The sequence below is a fragment of the Aulostomus chinensis genome, chromosome 4 (genome assembly GCF_037954235.1).
Source record: "Aulostomus chinensis isolate RoL2024-O1b breed Wild chromosome 4, RoL_Achi_v1.0, whole genome shotgun sequence".
Taxonomy (NCBI): Eukaryota; Metazoa; Chordata; class Actinopteri; order Syngnathiformes; family Aulostomidae; genus Aulostomus; species Aulostomus chinensis.
Genome location: NC_141323.1, coordinates 2,400,870 through 2,419,451, shown reverse-complemented (window position 1 = coordinate 2,419,451; position 18,582 = coordinate 2,400,870). Strand labels below are relative to the sequence as shown.

Genomic DNA, 18,582 nt, shown 5'->3' with positions numbered 1-18,582 from the left:
AGTACTGGTATGTTGTCATGGTTGATGTGAAAATGTAATATTAGTGATCAGGTGCATCTAAAAATATCTTTAAACTACATATTCATTCTTGTTAAAAGGGATAAGAGATCATTCAACTATTAGAAATGAATGGAACTTTAAAATTTAAGCCCAATAAATCTTTTCTGTCTGGCCCTATTTCTAGTGAGTGTAGGCAGAATTACCAACCTTTTTGCATCCTCACTCTCTCAACACACACACACACACACACACACACACACACACACACACACACACACACACACACACACACACGCACATGCACAAAGACTCAGCCGTACCCTCTCTGTTCCTCCCACACAACCCTAACAAGAGCCAGATACAGTAGGTATCTGGGCAATCCCTCTGTAGAGTCTGTGTGTGTGTGTGTGTGTGTGTGTGTGTGTGTGTGTAAAATCGAGAGAGAGAGAGAGAATGAGAGCAAGAGAGGGAGAAAGAGGGAGAATGGGAGAGAGCGAGAGAAAGAGAGAGTGAGAGAGAGAGCAAGAGAGAGAGAGCAAGAGTGTGAATAGGAATGCAGGCACACAGAAATCATGGTGGGCATCGAAGACAAAACCTGATTTTCACTAATGACAAATGGCAGGTTGGCTAGGAATCCTCATCTTCATTTTTCACTAAACTAGTGTAAACTAAAAACTAAATCTGTGTAAACTAGTTATTTTAGGACAAAATTGAATGTTTTCAATTTCTAACGTATGAATTTGCCTTCAACAAAGGGAGTGGCAGCACAGTTCACTGTGAAGCAACAACAGGGTGGGTTTACCTGGGAATATTAGTATCCACTGTTGCTACCCCGTAGCCAAACACAATGATTCCCACTATGGAGGCTGGCACCAGCAGCTGAGTGTAAACGCCAAGCCATGCAAAGTACAGGCCGATCTTCTCTCCAAAGTACTTCCTGTGGGGTTAGAGCACAGGGATTAGGAGGCGATAGGTCATGGCAGAACAAACTGATGATTTAAGCAGCATGTGGCACACAGGTGTGTGACTATCTAAAAGCGGTATTTGATCCGAGTGATGAGCAAGTGTGACACCAATGTTTTAATTTGGAACATAGCTGTTGAAAATATACAAGTGAATCAGAGGTTAAACATTCCTGTGAGAATCTCTGACAGCTGATGTGTAAGCTCCTCTTTCTGTCAATTTTGTCTGGTATTTGTCTCAAGAGCTAAAAAAAAAAAAAAAAAACTAAATTTTTACAGCAGATTTCAGATAGACAACGTACAGTTTGCAAAGAGTTAATGAGTTAGCTTCCAGGCTATTGCTATCAGCTATCTCTGCAGTGCTCAATGCACACGAACCAGAACAATGTTCAAAATTTCAAATTCTAACTTGTGACCACAACTTATCTTATGATGAGTAGATTTGATACAATACAAACAAAAATAATAAACTACAATGACCACAGCACACTGCCATTAGTGTGTCAGTTTTTAATGAAAGGAAATGCATTTCTAGATTGAATCGTGGTTTTTCTCCATTTTGACAATGAGGTTATATTACCTGACCAGGTCGATGGGTTGGTACTTGTAGAAGGCTGAGTATCGGGCCCACTCTTCATGCAGAATCTGACAATAAACAGAGACAACTACTGCAATCGCAACTTCAACATATAGAAAAAAAAAACAAAATGGTGAGGTGAGGTGTGAATACAATTTAGCACATGAAACAAACTACCATATTATAATACACAGATGATATAAATACCAGACGAAGTACCCTAATTGTTAATTTTGCGCTTTTCTCATTTCGAGTCAAGTAAGAGGTGTGCGGCGTGGACGAGGAGCCATTCGCAGAGACGTGCAAAAGTCAGAGGTTTATTTACACAAAAGAAACAACCAAAAGCTAGAAAATGTAAATTAAACATAAACTAAATACTCAATCTCTGGGAGGCACACATGCTCGGGAACGAACAGGGATATTGACAAAGCAGATGAGCTGACAGAGACAGACGTGAGAATCTAAATTTAATTCGGACTCTATTAATGATGTAACAAGAAATGGGCGGGAGAGCACAAGAGCAGGATGATAAATGACTGACAAGGACCGATGAAGCGATGACACACAGGTGACACTCAAAAAAGGAAGCAGACAAAGACAAGAAGTAGCACCTGAGTAGACTCGAAGGAAGTACACTTTGAAATAAAAGAGGAACTGACTCCACTGGTCAAAGCAAAACCAGAAACAAGGGATCGCCTCTTGATAATACCATTTTAAAGAGTCCAAAACTAAGTGTCCCCCACTAAATTCGACACAGTCCTGATGTGAGTGTGACAGAGATGCTTTAAAAATAGAACGACGCGCTCGAGTCTCAGAGCACATCGGCTGCTCTTGAACAGCTAATGATCTGTTGAGTTTGCTGTTTTCATTGTCTATTTAATACTGTCTGATTTTTAAAGCACTTTTCTGTGACGTGTGTCCCGCCATATTCCTGCTCCTCCTGATTGAGTGCAGTCGTCAGAACCCTGAAGCTCGGAAAAAAAGCACAGAAAACAAACGCCGCATGAAAGCGTGTTCGAATTCAGCAGGGCTCTCCGGTTGCACAGGAATACACACACCAAGTTTGACATCGGTTTGATCTACAGTTGTTGAAATAATAAAGTAATGTACATATAATATACATAGATTAGCCTGAAGCCATTTAAGAGTGGGGGTAGTATTAGATCATCAGTGGGTCAAGCTGGCACCCTTGATGTTGAAAATATAACGGTTATCATCAATGACCAATCTGATTTAGTTATAAACTACAGTGATTAGGATTGAACTATCTTCAGCTATTTTCATTGTACTAAACTTTTGCTCCACCCTTGGTAATTTGAATAAATCAATATCATTCGCACCCTTGGAGCAGCTCTGTTTATGTTTATTGAACTTAAACTCCAAGCTGTTACAGTGTTTCACAGATGGGAAGGAGGAGCAGTCTAAGAAAACACAAAGAACAGAAGAAAGAAGCAAAGATGAACCACTGTTTTAGAAATGTGGAGGTTCCTTCTCTACTCAGGTTTTAAACAGCAGCTTTCAAGTGACACGCATCTTCAAAAGCAGTGTTTCATTGGACAGATGAGGAGGAATAGAGGACGAGAGAAAAACAGCAAAAGAGAGAGTCGTATGAAGATAAGAGCCAAGAGAGGACTCGGCGTACCTGTCTGTCGTTCCTCTCTTCAGGGTGTCCAATGACTTTATAATCACCCTAAGGAATGAGAGGAGAGAGAGAGAGAGAGGACATTAATACACATACCCCTACACTGCAGACTTCAGAAAATGTGTAGAAGCACACACTTCTGTGCACACTCATGTAATATAAATAGATAAACTGTTCCAAAATAATTCAACTATAAAAATACACTTGAAAGATGAACTGTTCGGTGTTTTTTTCTTCTCTTTCACGCTGTAGACACAAACAGGAGCAACTATTTTTGCTGCTGTTTACTTTGCTCTCATTTCAGTCCTCTTGAGAAATATTCTTAATACATTAAACAGTTGTTATTTTGCCTGATATTTTATGGTAAACGCTTTCTTTTTCTCCTAATTGTGATATTACTGCAGAGTATTATTACTGTATTTCTCTATTGTAAATAATTGTTATTTCTTATTCTATTTAGTTTCTTTATTATATTACTGACTGAGGCTTTTGGCTTTTAATATTTCAGTTCTTGTTTTCATGGTATTTACCTCATTGTTGTTTCAGGGTTTGCCCAAACCTTACCTTATATCAAGGTAAACGTCTAATATTTTAAAAACATTCACTTACTACTACTACTACTAATAATAATAATAACAATTATAATAATATAGTTACACTGCAGCACCACAGACTCGTCATTTAATTGCTTATTTCAAGTCAAGTGCATTTCAAGTACGACTGCAGAATGAAACTTGCCTCAGACTGGAAGCTTCACAGTAATATATCTAATGTTATATATTTTAAATATTATCAAATACACTGGTCTGATCCCAAACACACATACTTACATCATGAAGTGGAAATGCGGCGTCGTATACACCTTTCGCGATCAATGTGCTGATACCTGAGAGAGAGGAAAGAGAGGCAAGTGAGAAATTATGCTTTAATAGTTTTCTTCTCCTGTGTTTGGTGAACAATATTGACAATTAAAGGAGACTTAAAATTGTAAATTAAAAACAAGCTAGCAATTCATATCACTCATAACCAACCGACAGGGAGCAGCACAGTGCCAGAAAGTTGTGGTGTTCACCTCTTTCGTAAGAAATAAGTAATGCTAACCTCTGTAGCGCTAGCTGCTAGCTCAATTTACACTCAAAATCTGTTTGAGCAATAACCTAAGGATGATAGCTTTTAAGCATAGAACCACAGATACCAGCTGAAGAAGTTTGTTTGTTTGTTGGCGCTACAGTGACTCACTATTGTCCCTTGATTCATAAAGTTGTATCATGAAAGAGGATGGACTGGCGCTAGCTTGTTAGCAAATGTAAACTGCACCCATAGTTGCCCCTATCCTTGAATTTTTAATTTGAGAGTTTTTTTCTGTTTAACTTTGAAACATTCTGTGCTGACAAAAGAGATTTAAATCATAAATGCACTAAACCGCTGAAGAAACCCAAGCATTGAATCAGTTTATACCAAATAGTTCCATTATGTGCAGACAAATAGCCATTGTAAGACCACAGCTGATAAATCCACACTTCATTCAGAAAATAAGTATTTTAAAAGTTGTTTGCCAGTCATTTTGTGGTCAGATGTGACAAAGAATGAATTCAGACTTTGTACAAACTGGCATCATTATGTAGTTACTTGGACATAATTTTTTTATCTGGTTATTGCAGTAGGATCTTGACTGCTGCTTCTGTCATTCAGGGGAGTGAAGACTATGAAGAAGCACTGCTGCTAACAGTAAACTATGACTAAATACACTTTCTAGGGTTAAGGTCAACAGGTTGGTGACCCCTAATGTAGTCCTACCAACTGCTCAGGTGTGTTGATAATCTTAAACTTGGATAGATTTTTTTCGCTATCCTATTTCAAAATAACGATTAGCCTCCAGGGCCAAACAACGTATATGAATGCCTTTGCATTCTATTTGTATGTGCCGCCGCAACATGCAGTACCGACATTGGGCCACAGTCTGCAGCTTGCACCGTTTTAACTCTGTTTTTCAGTGTCAGGCAAACTGGGAGTAGAGTAGGTGCCACTTTTAGGCATTGGTAAAATTCATGTGGGAAGGGATGGCCTGACCTATGAGAGCAAGGGCGGACACTGACACATCAGATGACCTGGCAAAGATAACTGGCTCTTTCATCAAAGTAATGAATCAATTAATTATCAGTGCGCATAGAGGACTGGGAACTATGCAATGATTAGCTGTGCTATTAATGAACCAAACGACCAACACATATTCCCTCACACACAGACACACACACAAATACATGAATGCTCTCTGAAACAGTGAGACGCCCAACTCCCAGTGGCCCGTGCTTCAATCTCAGCCTGACCCAGGAAGTATGACCCACTTGTAGAGGAGATGGAGGAGAGCAGGAGAGACAGGAGGAATGTGCATGTGTGCGTTTGTATGTGACAAAATGTATCTACCAAGAATGAAGGGGAAGGAGAAAATAGAGGTTAAAGAGATTCATTTCTATTTTCTCCCCCCTTCTTTCCCTGCAGCTCAATCAGTACCCGCTGGCTGAGACCTTCTGCTGTGATGGGCAAGCCAACCAGACATATGGTGGATACTGGAAATTAAAGGGGCACCGCCTTATTTCTATAAGGAACGATGGGCCTCATGCATGCAGGGGCAGCTGTTATCTGCATGACATTAAAATCTAGATTAAGTTCATATACTAAAGCAAGATCTTAATTCAGGTGATGCTGAACTCTCAGAGTTCATAAACAATGTCTACACAGGGGCTGAGGGCGCTTTTTTTTCCCCATCTGCCTTGTTTGGTCCAGACGGTCAGACTTTTGGTCCAAAACAGGTAGTGAAAAGTGCTTTGAAACACAGTCCAGACCAAAGGATCAAAATTTGGTTCAACTGAAAGTGCTGAAAATGAGCCTCGCTGGCATACGTGGCATGGGGAGATGACATCCATCCATCTCCTTCAGCTTATCCTGTTAAGGGGGGCTGGAGCCTATCCCAACGGCTTTCGAGCGAGAGGTGAGGTTCACCCTGGACAGGTCGCCAGTCCATCACAGGGCCAACACATCTAGACAGACAACCATTCAAACTCACATTCACGCCTACGGTCAATTTAGAGTATCAATCAGCCTAGTCCCCATTTGCATGTCTTTGGACTGTGGGAGGAAGCCGGAGAAAACCCACGCAGGCACAGGGAGAACATGGAGACTCCACACAGAAAGATCCAGTGCCCGAGCTGGGACTCGAACCCAGAACCTTCTTGCTGTAAGGCAACAGTGGTTACCACTGCATCACTGTGCCACCCGGGGAGATGCCATACAGTATCTTACTAAAAGTGAATCTGGATATTCATATTCCTCCATTCAAACAAAAAGGGTCCACCAAATTGACAACATGCTGAAGTCTGCTTGCCCTACGACAAACCAATCAATAGTAATGTTTATATGCAAGGCAGAATATCAACCCGACATTAACCTAAATAAGATAGTACTCTGAATAAGACACAGCCTCATAAAAGGCATTTTCTTATGACTTTAACCTGAATAAGGTCATAGAGTAAGCAATTATTGTATTTTTGCATTATTTATATGGGTTGTAGACACGGATACAACTTAATTGGACAATTAAATCCCTACAGAGTTGTGCCACACATGGAACAGTCAAATTGCTTTAGACAGTCAATTGCAGACAATATTGGATTTTTGACAATCAAAAATCACCTACTGCTACGATGTGCAAATGATAGAGTGATATTTTTTTTTGTGCTGGACCAAAGAAAAACCCCTGCTGTGTTCATTGTGCAGCAATTTGGTAATGATATAACTATGTAAAGGTGAGAAGGCTCATTTCTCAAACAAATACCTTCCTTTATCAAAAAATGTTTCATATATTAAATGACTATTTAAATAAACACCAAAATAAAATTGCTCAACAAGCAACAAGGTTGAAGAAGCAAATATCAATGGAGAATGTTCACCTTAATTAGTTTTTGAATCAACATACTAATTGTATTCTGCATTTAATGTGCTGTAAAAGCTTTTTTATCAGCACATATCGGAAAACATATAACTCAATACGATGGATGCGTGATAGGCCCATGATAGGCCAATATATCAGTCAGCTGATATATCAGTTGGGCCCATTTAAACTAGATGGTCTACTGTACTGTAGCTTCCAATGATCATTACCACTTGTGCTATAAGTACAGTTTTCTTCATTATTAAGAAGAAAACACTCAAAATGCAGTGTAGCGACAATGTGAAAGAAAGGTTCACTGATAAACTTCAGAAGGAAACTCTGCAATCATTGGTCAGACTTTGCTCGGTAAGGTGCAAATGAGAATATGAATAGAATAACAAGAAACCCATGTAAACGCCTTAATCAAAATACTGTCTTATTTTCAGCCATGCAGCCACTATTGAGAAGAAGACGTGGTTGATGATGATGATGGGTCATATGTATGTGTTCAAAGTTCTTCAGTGCGCTGAAAATCCCAAATATCAAAATCAAATTCATACTAAATATCAAAAATATTAGCTTTTGGTCGGACCTTGGTCTAGAAACTTTCAGGTGTGAAAACACATCTTGATTCAGACAAACTGTGGTGTAACCATTTTCAAAGCCATGTGAAATGTTGTGCTTCTTTGGCTTTATAGCTGTTGTCACCATCTCCATAGAAAATTATGCTAAGCGACGTGATAAACAAGGCAATCTGCTGCTGAGGTAGGTTCGGACCTTTAATTACTTGAGTCCCAGTGGATGTCTGTGGTTGCAAGGAGTGTTAATGAGTGAAGATTCTTTCTAAGAACAGTCTGATGGGAGCAGGATGTTGCCAGAAAGCAAACAGGCTCCGTCTATCATTCCAAACAATTCAACATCGCATAGATGTTGGTGTCATCCAATCATACTATCATTTCTCTTTTTGCTTGGGTTATCAGCTGCACTTCCCCTCGCACATGGATTCCCAAATGGCAAACTGATATCATCTTCCAGGCCAACTGTAGTTTATCAAGTAAAGCCCAGGGGTATTTGATGTTTCAGCACAACCATTCACAGCGACTGATCTCTGACTTCAGCCCGATGTATCAAAGAATAGTCCCATTAGTTAAATTTTGTGAGAAACATCACAAGAACATTGTTTTCACATCTAACATCTATGCAGGACTTGGCACTGAGACTCTTTTGTCTGCAAATAAGCATGACGTCAAAACTCCAGAGACCCCTACAACCACAGCATAATAATGTGAAGCTGATGTAAATACACTCGATCAAAGATGAGCCCCTTTGTGGATGAACGGCTAGAAGATGATGATGATGATGTTACAGTGAAGTTGACCTTTGAATTTGTGGATATAAAACATTTCTAGTTTATTCAGTCAGACACTTCGGGGAAATTCTGTATTGACACCAAAGCTAACACCAAAAGCTTCTGATCAGAACTTGCGATACGTTTTTTGTTGTTGTCGTTTCATGAATTTTTTATTATTGTGTTATTTAAGGGAGTCGGATGTTCAATAAAGCTTTTTCCTATGTAACTGCGGCTCATTCCTATGCAAGTATAAACCAAGAAAACAATTGTCACACACGCAGTCTTGCACATAAACGGATAAGTATACTCACCAATGGTTTGACAGGTTCGGACACACACGGTCCTTCTCAAGATCTCATACACCTATGAAAAATATGGACCAATCAGACCAGAGATACACTAAAAAATGCCCCATAAAGGACAAAACAGACAACACATGAATGAAAACTTACAATTCGACCCCTTGTGGCGTTGTCAAAGAATGTGTCTTTAGATGTGATGTTGTACCTGAGTGAAGCATCAAATAATCAAAACTTGTGCAATTGTGGACACATTTATAAAAGCATGTAAAGATTTGTTTTGACATACCTTTTATGTTTGTTAGCTCCACAACTATGATAGCTTTTCAAAAAAAAAGATCCTAGCTGCTGGTATAGTGAATGATACAGAGCTAGCATGGCCACTCATGCTTGGGTTTTAGCACTGTCTATTAATGGGTAAAAGGTAAAACTTGGCATGATCCCTGTAATTGCCACCACCGCTTCCTGCTCATATTCATGCTGTAACTCATAATCCTTTTCACAGAATGCTACGAATCATTATCCGGTCGATCTAGGTGGATCTCAGTTGTTTTTGGTGGCTGTTAGTAATTTCTTGTTGCAGCCATTTTCTATTATTCATTTATCCACTATCTGAAATATGTATTACAAGATTCAGTTGATTTCATCAAGGATTTCTGTGACAAAACAGAGGGAGAATACAATGTAGTTTTAGTCTTACAGGTGGAGCTTGTCCCTGGAGAAGCAGTGTGAGAGGAATTTAGTGGGTCCATGGTCCTGATGTGGTACTTTGGGCTGGAAAGGCTGGTTCAGTTTCCTCCAGACTGAACTCATGCTGGAGCTTAAAGCACCTTCCTCTTTGAGTTCATAACTCTGATGAAACACAAAACAAAGACAAGTCAATGTCTTACACAGGTAAGTATGGTCTAAAATACCAAAATAATGGTTCTTAAAAAAATTATCAATTATAAAGCGATACATTAAAAAAAAATTGCCTAACCAGTGTTCATAAACATGTGTCTTGACCTTAAAAAAAGATGCCTTTTCCTTCCTTCATTGCTTTTTTAAGACCGCAGACTCCACAAAGAGCCATACGCATATATCTCTTTTGAAGCTGACGGCAACTTATTGACAACTACAACAAGAAAACAACAGCAAAACTCTCAAGCACAATATCCAGTATAACATAAATCCTTTTTATTCAGCAGCACAATTAGTGAGCCATGTTGATTTGGATGTTTTTGTTTTGCTCTGGCTGTTGTGAGCTATCACTCATTATTAGCAGCTAAATGTACATGACTGTCACAAAGAAGCAACGTAGGAGGGAATGACACCTCGGTGAGCTTGACACCCATTTCTGAGTACTTAAAAGCCTGAATACACTTTTTGGGTGAAGTATCAGTTCAGCACTGCATGGACTGTAGATGGTAAACCTTCATCTAGTATTACAATAAAATATATGCAGAAACACATATAGCACGATGTTGTTATTATCAGCAGTGGCTGTTCCTTCTTGTCTGTTTCTTCCATTATCTGATTGTTGATTGAACATATTGGTTCTGTAAATATAGTGACCCCATTTTTGAAACCCTAATACCAATATTGACTTTTTTGTTGATGCCAAACACCTCTAGATGTCTGGCGTCCATCTTACTCAACATACCCACAGAGCTAACAGATAAACCAACAAACTATAACATGGAGTCAGAAATATGTTGCTTTGTTGCCTGCATCCAACAACTGCTGTTAAATTAAAAAAAAAAAAATTTTAAAAGTCAATTTGGGTGCTGAGAGCTTACGGTCTTGGTGGGGACTTTAATCTTGAGGAACTCTGCTTCTCGGCATAGCACCGGCCAGGGCGCATGGAGACGGGTGAAGCTTGGGCCGTGAACCTTCAGCTATAAAAACAAAATAAACAGCAATTTAAAATGTTCTTTCTGTTTTTAGGTCAGCCTGAGTGGTTAGAATATCATACAGTATTTCTGTTCATGCTCACTAGATGCTCAGTTAACTCATTCCTTTTTTAAATGTTTGAGAACATATCTGGGCCAAAGTTTTTCACCAAAAAGTGGGTTTTTTTTCTCCCCAAACTTCAGTGGTTCAAGAATTATATTACCAGATTGCTTAGCTGAAACTACCTGCTTTATAAACCAGGCGACCATCTGTCAGAATCAGCCATGCAATCCAATGAAACTGACAGACTATGTTTTGGTGGGAGAAATGCAACACTTCACTGTTGACGACTGATTTTGCCTCTAGACCTCAAAGTTGGCCTCTGGAGCTTCAACTGAGCATTTCAGATGGCACAGAGCCGCACTATCCAAGTTGTAGTTTACATGCTATGCAGACAAACAAACCTTGCTATCATCATGTCCTACTGGGCCGCTTACCAGTCAGCCAACTCTGTTTTACATAAAAGATAGATGTAGCCTCTGTTGCTAACTCCTCAAGCAAAGCCTGAAGCTGTTTTCTTCTTGTTAAAGCCTGTTCCTGACACATGGGTGTTATTTTGTTCAAGAGCTTATCATCATCTACACAAAACTGAATTTACTATATATGTATTTACTATATGTAAAATAAATTCCTGACACATCCAAAGAATCATGGTCCATTGGCCACGTTGTAATTATGACCCAAATTTGAGGAGCATTTGCAAAATTGCAAATTAATGACTCCATGCATCATTAACGAGTATGTGACTGGACTCTGAATATCAGTTAAATATCAAATGACAGTAGTAAAAACTCAGAAATCTATGAAGCAGCTATTATGTGGCCTGTCTGCAGGGGAGAGTGAGAGTGTAACTGGCAGTGAAAGAGTGGAGTGGCAGCATGGAACGACAGCCAGGTAACCTTACTCTCCTCAGACCCCCATCAGCTTCTGTAAGAGGGGGGAGTGAAAAGAGAAAGGTGGCATGGCAAATGATGGAAACCTGAAACGTTTCCCTGTCTCCATTCCTTCTCTCCTGAGAGCTTTTACCCCCACCCACACCCAGCCTCATATATATCACTGTACCTTCTACTGGACACGGTTTCATTGCTGATTGACTGACTGGCTCATTTAATTGTCATGCTTACTCCTCTTAGATTTCATTGTCTTTTCTTATTCCCCTGGAAACAGGGAACCATAAAGCTAACTGACCTCAGCTTTACTGCTTTTTAATGACATTTATTTATGATCATACCACCATAATTTGCAGAGTTATATTCAAAAATGATTGTTGGTACTTCCTGTCTTCTTGATAGCAGATTAATTTTTTTTTTTTTACACCAGCCTAGAAGCTGACATCAACATGGGTTCCGTTTCTACATTGGATTTTAAATCATTGCTGAAAAACAGCTCTGTGGCAAATACAATTTCATGAAACTATATTGTTCATAATGATTATCTTCCCCATTACACATAAATTGGTGATTTTTGTGCAGCAAAATGCAATCTTTAGAAGTATAAAGCGAATGTTATGCTATGAACAAAGAATGCCGTACAATTTTTTCACCGATGATGACAGTTGTAGTCTTGTTTCGCCACTTGTTAGCTAACACCATTTTGAAGACAGATGAAGGCTTTAGGGTGGCACAGTGGTGCAGCGGTTAGCACTGTCAACTCACGGGCAAAAAAGTTCCTGGTTCAAGTCCTGGCTCAGGCACAGGGCACAGACACAGGATCTTTGTGCTCGGGCACAGGATCTTTCTGTGTGGAGTCTCCATGTTCTCCCTGTGCCTGCGTGGGTTCTCTCTGGTACTCCAACTTCCTCCCAAAGTCCAAAGACATCAAGAGGGGACTAGGCTAATTGAATACCGCCGCAGTGGGCGGCATGGCTCAGTGGTAAAGTGGCCTTCCAGCAACCAAAGGGTCGCTGGTTCAATCCTCGACCCCAGTGACCATGTCGAAGTGTCCTTGAGCAAGATACTAAACCCATAATTGCTCCTGATGAGTAGGTTGGCGCCTTGCATGGCAGCCTCCACCATCAGTGTGTGTGTGAATGGGTGAATGAGATCACACTGTAAAGCGCTTTGAGTGCTGCTAAGGTAGAAAAGCGCGATATAAAATTGAGTCCATTGAGTCCAATACTCTAAATTGACTGTAGATGTGGGTGTGAGTGTGAATGGTTGTCTGTCTATAGGTGTTGGCCCTGCGATGGACTGGTGACCTGTCCAGGGTGAACCCTGCCACTCACCCAAAAGCCGCTGGGATAGGTTCCAGCCCCCCCACGACCCTTAACCCTTAAGAAAATGGATGGATGGATGAATACTTCAATTTTCACAAGAGCAGTATTCACTAATGTGTTTAATACTTTAGAATAAAAGTATTTTACACTATGTTAAGCTTGTGGCTGGGAGACCTTATGCCATGTATTTAACTGGAAATCCATTCTAAAATCAACCAGAATCTGATTTTTCACAATGCTAAATTACTTCTGTGTTTTCCGAATTCTGTGCCATTCCATTCTTATCTTTAACTTCCCATGAAAGCTGCCTGTACAACTGATAAAATTAATTTTAAGATGATAGCAATACCTCGACACATACATATTCATTGGTGGGATTTATTGTAGTGCATACCGCGCGCACATCATCGGATACAGATCTGGCTCCAGGTCAGGATGAACACCAAAATCTTACTGATTTTCCTCAACCTAATTTGTATCATCCAACAAAATCTAATCAAAATCCAACAGTTCTTCCTCCTATTTTAAAACAGTAGTTGCAAGTGGAAACACAATCTATGCAATTTTTGAGATGAGGAAAAAATTGTTTTCCTGTCCCCAGTCAGAACTAGGGGTTGAGACAGATAGTCAAATTTACTGCTTTGTTATGATGCTGTTAGGTTGAAGAGGACTTCCTGATCATGTGATTGATACTAACAACATGGCTTCCTCTGCAAAGACATGTGAGGAGCCTTGTAAGTCACTGCAACAAAACAGCAGCTGTCTTATCAAATGGGGGGAAATACGTTAAAATGTTTTCTCTCTGGTTGGGAATACCATCAAGCGACAGTAGGCAAGCCTTTATCCCACCCACACTGATGCAAATCAGCATTGAAAAGCAAAAACTGTGACTGGCAAGATTATGACAGCAATCGGTAGGCTTACAGGCTGTATCTTGCATGACCACCAAGTGCCATTTAAAGCTTTCTGCTTAGGCTTAAATGAAAGTTGTAATGGAGGGCACAACTGTTACAGCATTCCTGTCTCCGAATAAAACACACATACGAGCTGCCTGTTTTCAGCGTTATCGAATCGATTTTTTTTTTTTTGCCACAACTGGATAAATAATTGTATCTGTTCAATTGCAGAACTGATTTCTGTTCAGCATTACGCTACGTGGGTTGTCAGCATGTGATAAGCAGTTTTGTTCTAACAGGTTGTTGAGAAGCCTTCTCTTCTCCCATGTTTATGGTTAATGATGGTATCAGCAATTCATGCAAACCCTCGTCAGAGATAACCGAGTTTACTGTAGCAGGGTCAAATTCCAATTAAAGAGTTGGTACACCCAGTCTAATAATCCTGCTTGCATTCCCAATGAATGGTGACAATGTGCTTTTTGCTCACTGAAGTCTTCCTATAGGTCTCTTTTTCCATCATCTGCAGTCACTGAAAGAGCAGGCAGATTTACCAAAAAAAAAAAAAAAATTCACGACCAAAAACCTTTCAGCGTTTTTTTGTTTGTTCAGAGTATTCATTTAAAGGAATTATTAGCAATGATTTATTGAAAAGTATTTCACCCTCATACCTTTGTCCCTTCCCTTGCTGCACTTCATTTAACCTCCTCCACCACCCTCAATATTTCAGCTTGTCAATCAAATTCACTCCTCTCTTCTCTTTGTTCCTTTCCTCTTTCACCCTCTTCTTTCCTATCTCACCATCAAAAAGCAGAGGATATAAATACCTTTGAGCCTGGAGAAGGTTAATTAGTAGAGGGATTTCCAATTAGATCTTTATCTCTGTAGGGGGGGTAACTAGGACGCGGCCGGGGGCATCTTTGGGTGGGGTGGGGGCGCATCGAGTAGAGGGTGATCATTTGGGCAATAGGATACCAGTGAGTGGAAAGACATCCACTCAAGTGAAACATGGAGGGTGAGAAAGAGAGAGAGAGAGAGAGAGAGAGAGAGAGAGAGAGAGAGAGAGAGATAGTGACAGTGAGTGACAGGGAGACAAAATGGATCACACAGGGAAAAAAAATGAAGATGAAAATGAGACAAGGTAACTCAAAGAAAAACAGCATGATGAGAGATGGCTATCAGCAGAGGACATCAAACTCTGAGGGGGGCTGACATTAAAGGACTTCCTACAGACCTGCAGATGACTGGATGGATGGATCCAACTCTAACCCTGGAAATATTTGTATTTGTATGTTCTACAACTACCACAAGCACAAATCTCTTGATAGAGCTTATACTTTTCATACCACAAGTAGAAAAATACGGCAAAATAATTTCCCTTATGTTGAGAACTTAATATTGATGGCAATACATCAAAATGTCAGGAGATTCTCTACAGTATTACATTTGTTCCATAATATATCTAAAATGTCTCTCCCTGCAATTGAATATTGTGTCTCTATTTACTCATTTAGTAATTACCCAGCCTGATCTCATTCCCAACTTGGCCAACGCAGAAGCTTGGACAGTGGCCATGTGCTTCAAACTATGACGCTGCAGTAGGTGCCCCTCAAGCATCAGTCTTTCACTGTTCAATAGAGATGACCTCAATAGCAGGAATAGTAACTATGAGGGATGTAAGGACACAATAATACAAGAAAGTCAGATCTGATCAGGGTGGTAGCTGGGTCAAACAAACAAACTGGGGGGGGGGGGGGGGGCTGTTTGATTCCGTTTCCATTCATGAATTTGGTAAGTTTAAGTGTGAGTTAAGATTGTATTTTCTAACCATGATTACCCCTTAACTGTAAACATGTTTTTTATTGCAACCATCACACTAAACATCATGGAATGTGTAAATGCTTTCCTAAATGTAACCAGACCTTTACCATACCATAGACACATTATGATGCATCATTATTCTAAGAATGATTGCTTTATTTTTTGATGCCCAGGTTGTGCAGTTTATGATGTTGCCTAACAGCACAGGGACAATGTTACCTGCTTGGTTGGGCATCCATACAGACACAATTGGTCGGAATAGTGTGATCCATCCCCCTGTTCAAACGTTTGACCATCAGATGTAAAGATGCAGCTGATTACACCATATGTGACGGAAGAGGTATGTGGTAATCTGTGGTGCTCCCCCTAGTGGCAGAGAGGGTGGAGCGGCCTTAGTAGATCTTTTGCAATGAATATACAACAGGGAAAATGCAAAGGAAAAAAAGATGGTTTGCTTGGTGATGTAGTTCTGCATTGTGACGGCTGTCAAATTATATTTCAATACTGCTTGTGATTACATGCATTTACCTTCATCACAGTGGTAAAGGATTTTATCAAGCAGGTGTTGTACAGAAGAGGGTGCCTCTTAAACAATTCCCCTCTACCCAAGGGAAGTCTTGCCAAACACTTAATCCTGCTCACTCTGTTTCCAAGCCCCTACAGACTGAACTCTTCAAAGGTCCCAGCTCCACTGGATGAATTAACATCTTCCTCTGATTTAATTAAAAGTGTTCTGGTGGAGGATGTCCCTAAGAGATCGAAGGTCATCTCAATAATCCCTTAGATACAGTCACCGAGACTGACAGTTAAGCCACCCTTTTATTCCAGCATCCAATTAATCAAACAGGTTGGACCTTGGACTTGTATTTTTTTTAAGGCCTGGCTTATGTTCTCTGTTGTTTAATTAATCTTTGAACTGTTTCTTCCTGTTTCAAAGTGTACGTTTTGGTCCTTTCCCACAGTCATGACATATTTGTCATGGTTACAATAACAAAGACAACTTCTACAACCTTTAATTTTGTTGTCACGTACGAAGCCCTCAGATAGTCTTTGCTGTTGGTCCGCTTCCATCTTCACACTTAAAAAAATGATTTTCTCACTAACCTTCTGAACACACAGAAGTATCACCCCTGCTTCTAGTTTTACTTTGAATCAAAGTAACCTGTCTAGCCAGATGGAATGTTTCATGAATTCAAGAGCATTTAATCCATTTGTTTTTCTTTGAAACAGCCCACAGAGAACATTTTCATTGTCCTTGGAGTATCCAGATAAATCCATCCATTTTCTTCCGCTTATTCCCTTTAAGGGTCATGGGGGGGCTGGAGCCCATCCCAGCGGCTTTTGGGCGAGAGGTGGGGTTCACCCTGGACAAGTCGTCAGGACAAATCATTTTCTTTTAAAAGTTTTGAGGGCATGATTTTATTGTAACAAAAGCGAGAAGCACCTGCAAGCTTGAAAGCAATAGCCGCCTCTGTAGTTACTCTGCTAATGTTTGTTACTTTGCCTTTTGAGATGCAGTGAGAGTAACACTGTCATATAGTCAAGATATAATTAACAAAGTTCAGTTGAAAAATGTCATCTTACCTCCATGTGTGCGAGCATCTGGCCTCAACAATTCACAAGTTGGGGGGAGGGGGGGGCTAGAGTATAAGTGGGGGTTGCGGGTGCAGAATACGATTTATCAATACATCTTGGCATTTCATGGCAATTTGTTTTCACTATTAATTCAGAGGTATCATGAACACCAATTGAGATAAGTTTACTCAGCTGGGCCAAACTTGACATGAGTCCGACACCTGCTAAACCAAAAATGAAGTGGTTATCTATTGATTAAGCATCACCTGCCTGAGGGCCTTGTACCACATTGCTTCTATCGGTGAACAAATGAAATTCACTACAAGCTTCAGTGTGGCAAATAAGGAACCACCAGGTTAAACATTAAACCAACAATCTCATCCTTAAGTTATAACTGCATAAAGGTTGAAGAGGAAGACTTGGAGGGGGCCAGACCTCCTCCCCTGATACACCCTTGAAAAGTGCACATAAGGATGCAATGTCCCTGATGAATTGTATTCGTCTGTCTAACACAACAGTCTCACCACTGTCCCCTCTATGATGGGGCGACAGGTGTGGTACGGTGAAGCCTTCCAGACTGACAAGCCAATTTACAAACATGTGGATGACCGGCTTCTTGGCCCAGCCTGTCTAATGAGCCCACAAGGAAGATCAGATTATTTGCAAGTGCTAGTTTAGCATCAATCAGAGACACTAGTTATGGCTCAGTCCTTCTCTTTGGGATAAATGGACAGCTGCTTGGTCAGAAGGAAACAGAGGCAAGGAGAGAGAGCCAAACTGTGCCCTTGTGGGCTTGCATTCCTTTGCACAACTGCAGTTTCTTGAAGGAACCGAACATCCATTTGGCTATGGCCAGCGGCTTTGTGGACAGAAAGCCTATGGTTAAGTCTGCGGGTACAGACAGGGGTGGTTGTTGGTTTGGAAGCCCCCTCTCCTTGCTGCTAAGCTGTCACCTGGCCAGCATGGGAGAGTAGGCATACAGTGCTCCAGCCTTTCTCCCAGGGAAGAAGGCAGGGTTTTCTAGAGTCATCCAGGCAGTACTCAAGGCATAACTATGTTTAGTATAACTAACAGAGATATTATGCCATTGCAAACACTGAAACACGGTAATTTTGAGGATATTTTCTAGAGCTTTGGGGGCTGGGTACTGCCAGTGTCCTGTGTTTAGAGAATTGGGAGTACATGGTCATATTTTTAATAAACCGCCCAGGCCAATGAAAGTTTGATATGAAAGACATCAACACTGGTTCATGAATTCACATAGTCAATCTTGTGTATGGTGTTTGAGATTTGGCTTTTGAGATGTGGATCTGACCGACAGGTCCTGACAGTAGCATTATTATCTCCATCCAGTCATCCATTTTCTATATCGCTTATCCATTGAGGG

The 18,582-nt window shown here is 40.4% G+C and overlaps 1 protein-coding gene across 4 annotated transcripts in view; it reads right to left on the bottom strand.

The window, feature by feature from the left end:
* ano2b (anoctamin 2b) overlaps positions 1-18,582 on the bottom strand; it is an 84,856-nt gene that overhangs the window by 41,946 nt on the left and 24,328 nt on the right. For all 4 annotated transcript variants that reach the window (XM_086201031.1, XM_086201032.1, XM_086201033.1 and 1 more), the window contains 8 exons: positions 10,538-10,636; positions 9,460-9,611; positions 8,913-8,967; positions 8,772-8,823; positions 4,012-4,067; positions 3,182-3,229; positions 1,543-1,607; positions 803-937 (listed from right to left, as the gene is read on the bottom strand). In XM_086201031.1, coding sequence (XP_086057157.1) covers positions 803-937; positions 1,543-1,607; positions 3,182-3,229; positions 4,012-4,067; positions 8,772-8,823; positions 8,913-8,967; positions 9,460-9,611; positions 10,538-10,636 — 662 coding nt within the window. The remainder of the gene's footprint in view (positions 1-802; positions 938-1,542; positions 1,608-3,181; positions 3,230-4,011; positions 4,068-8,771; positions 8,824-8,912; positions 8,968-9,459; positions 9,612-10,537; positions 10,637-18,582) is intronic.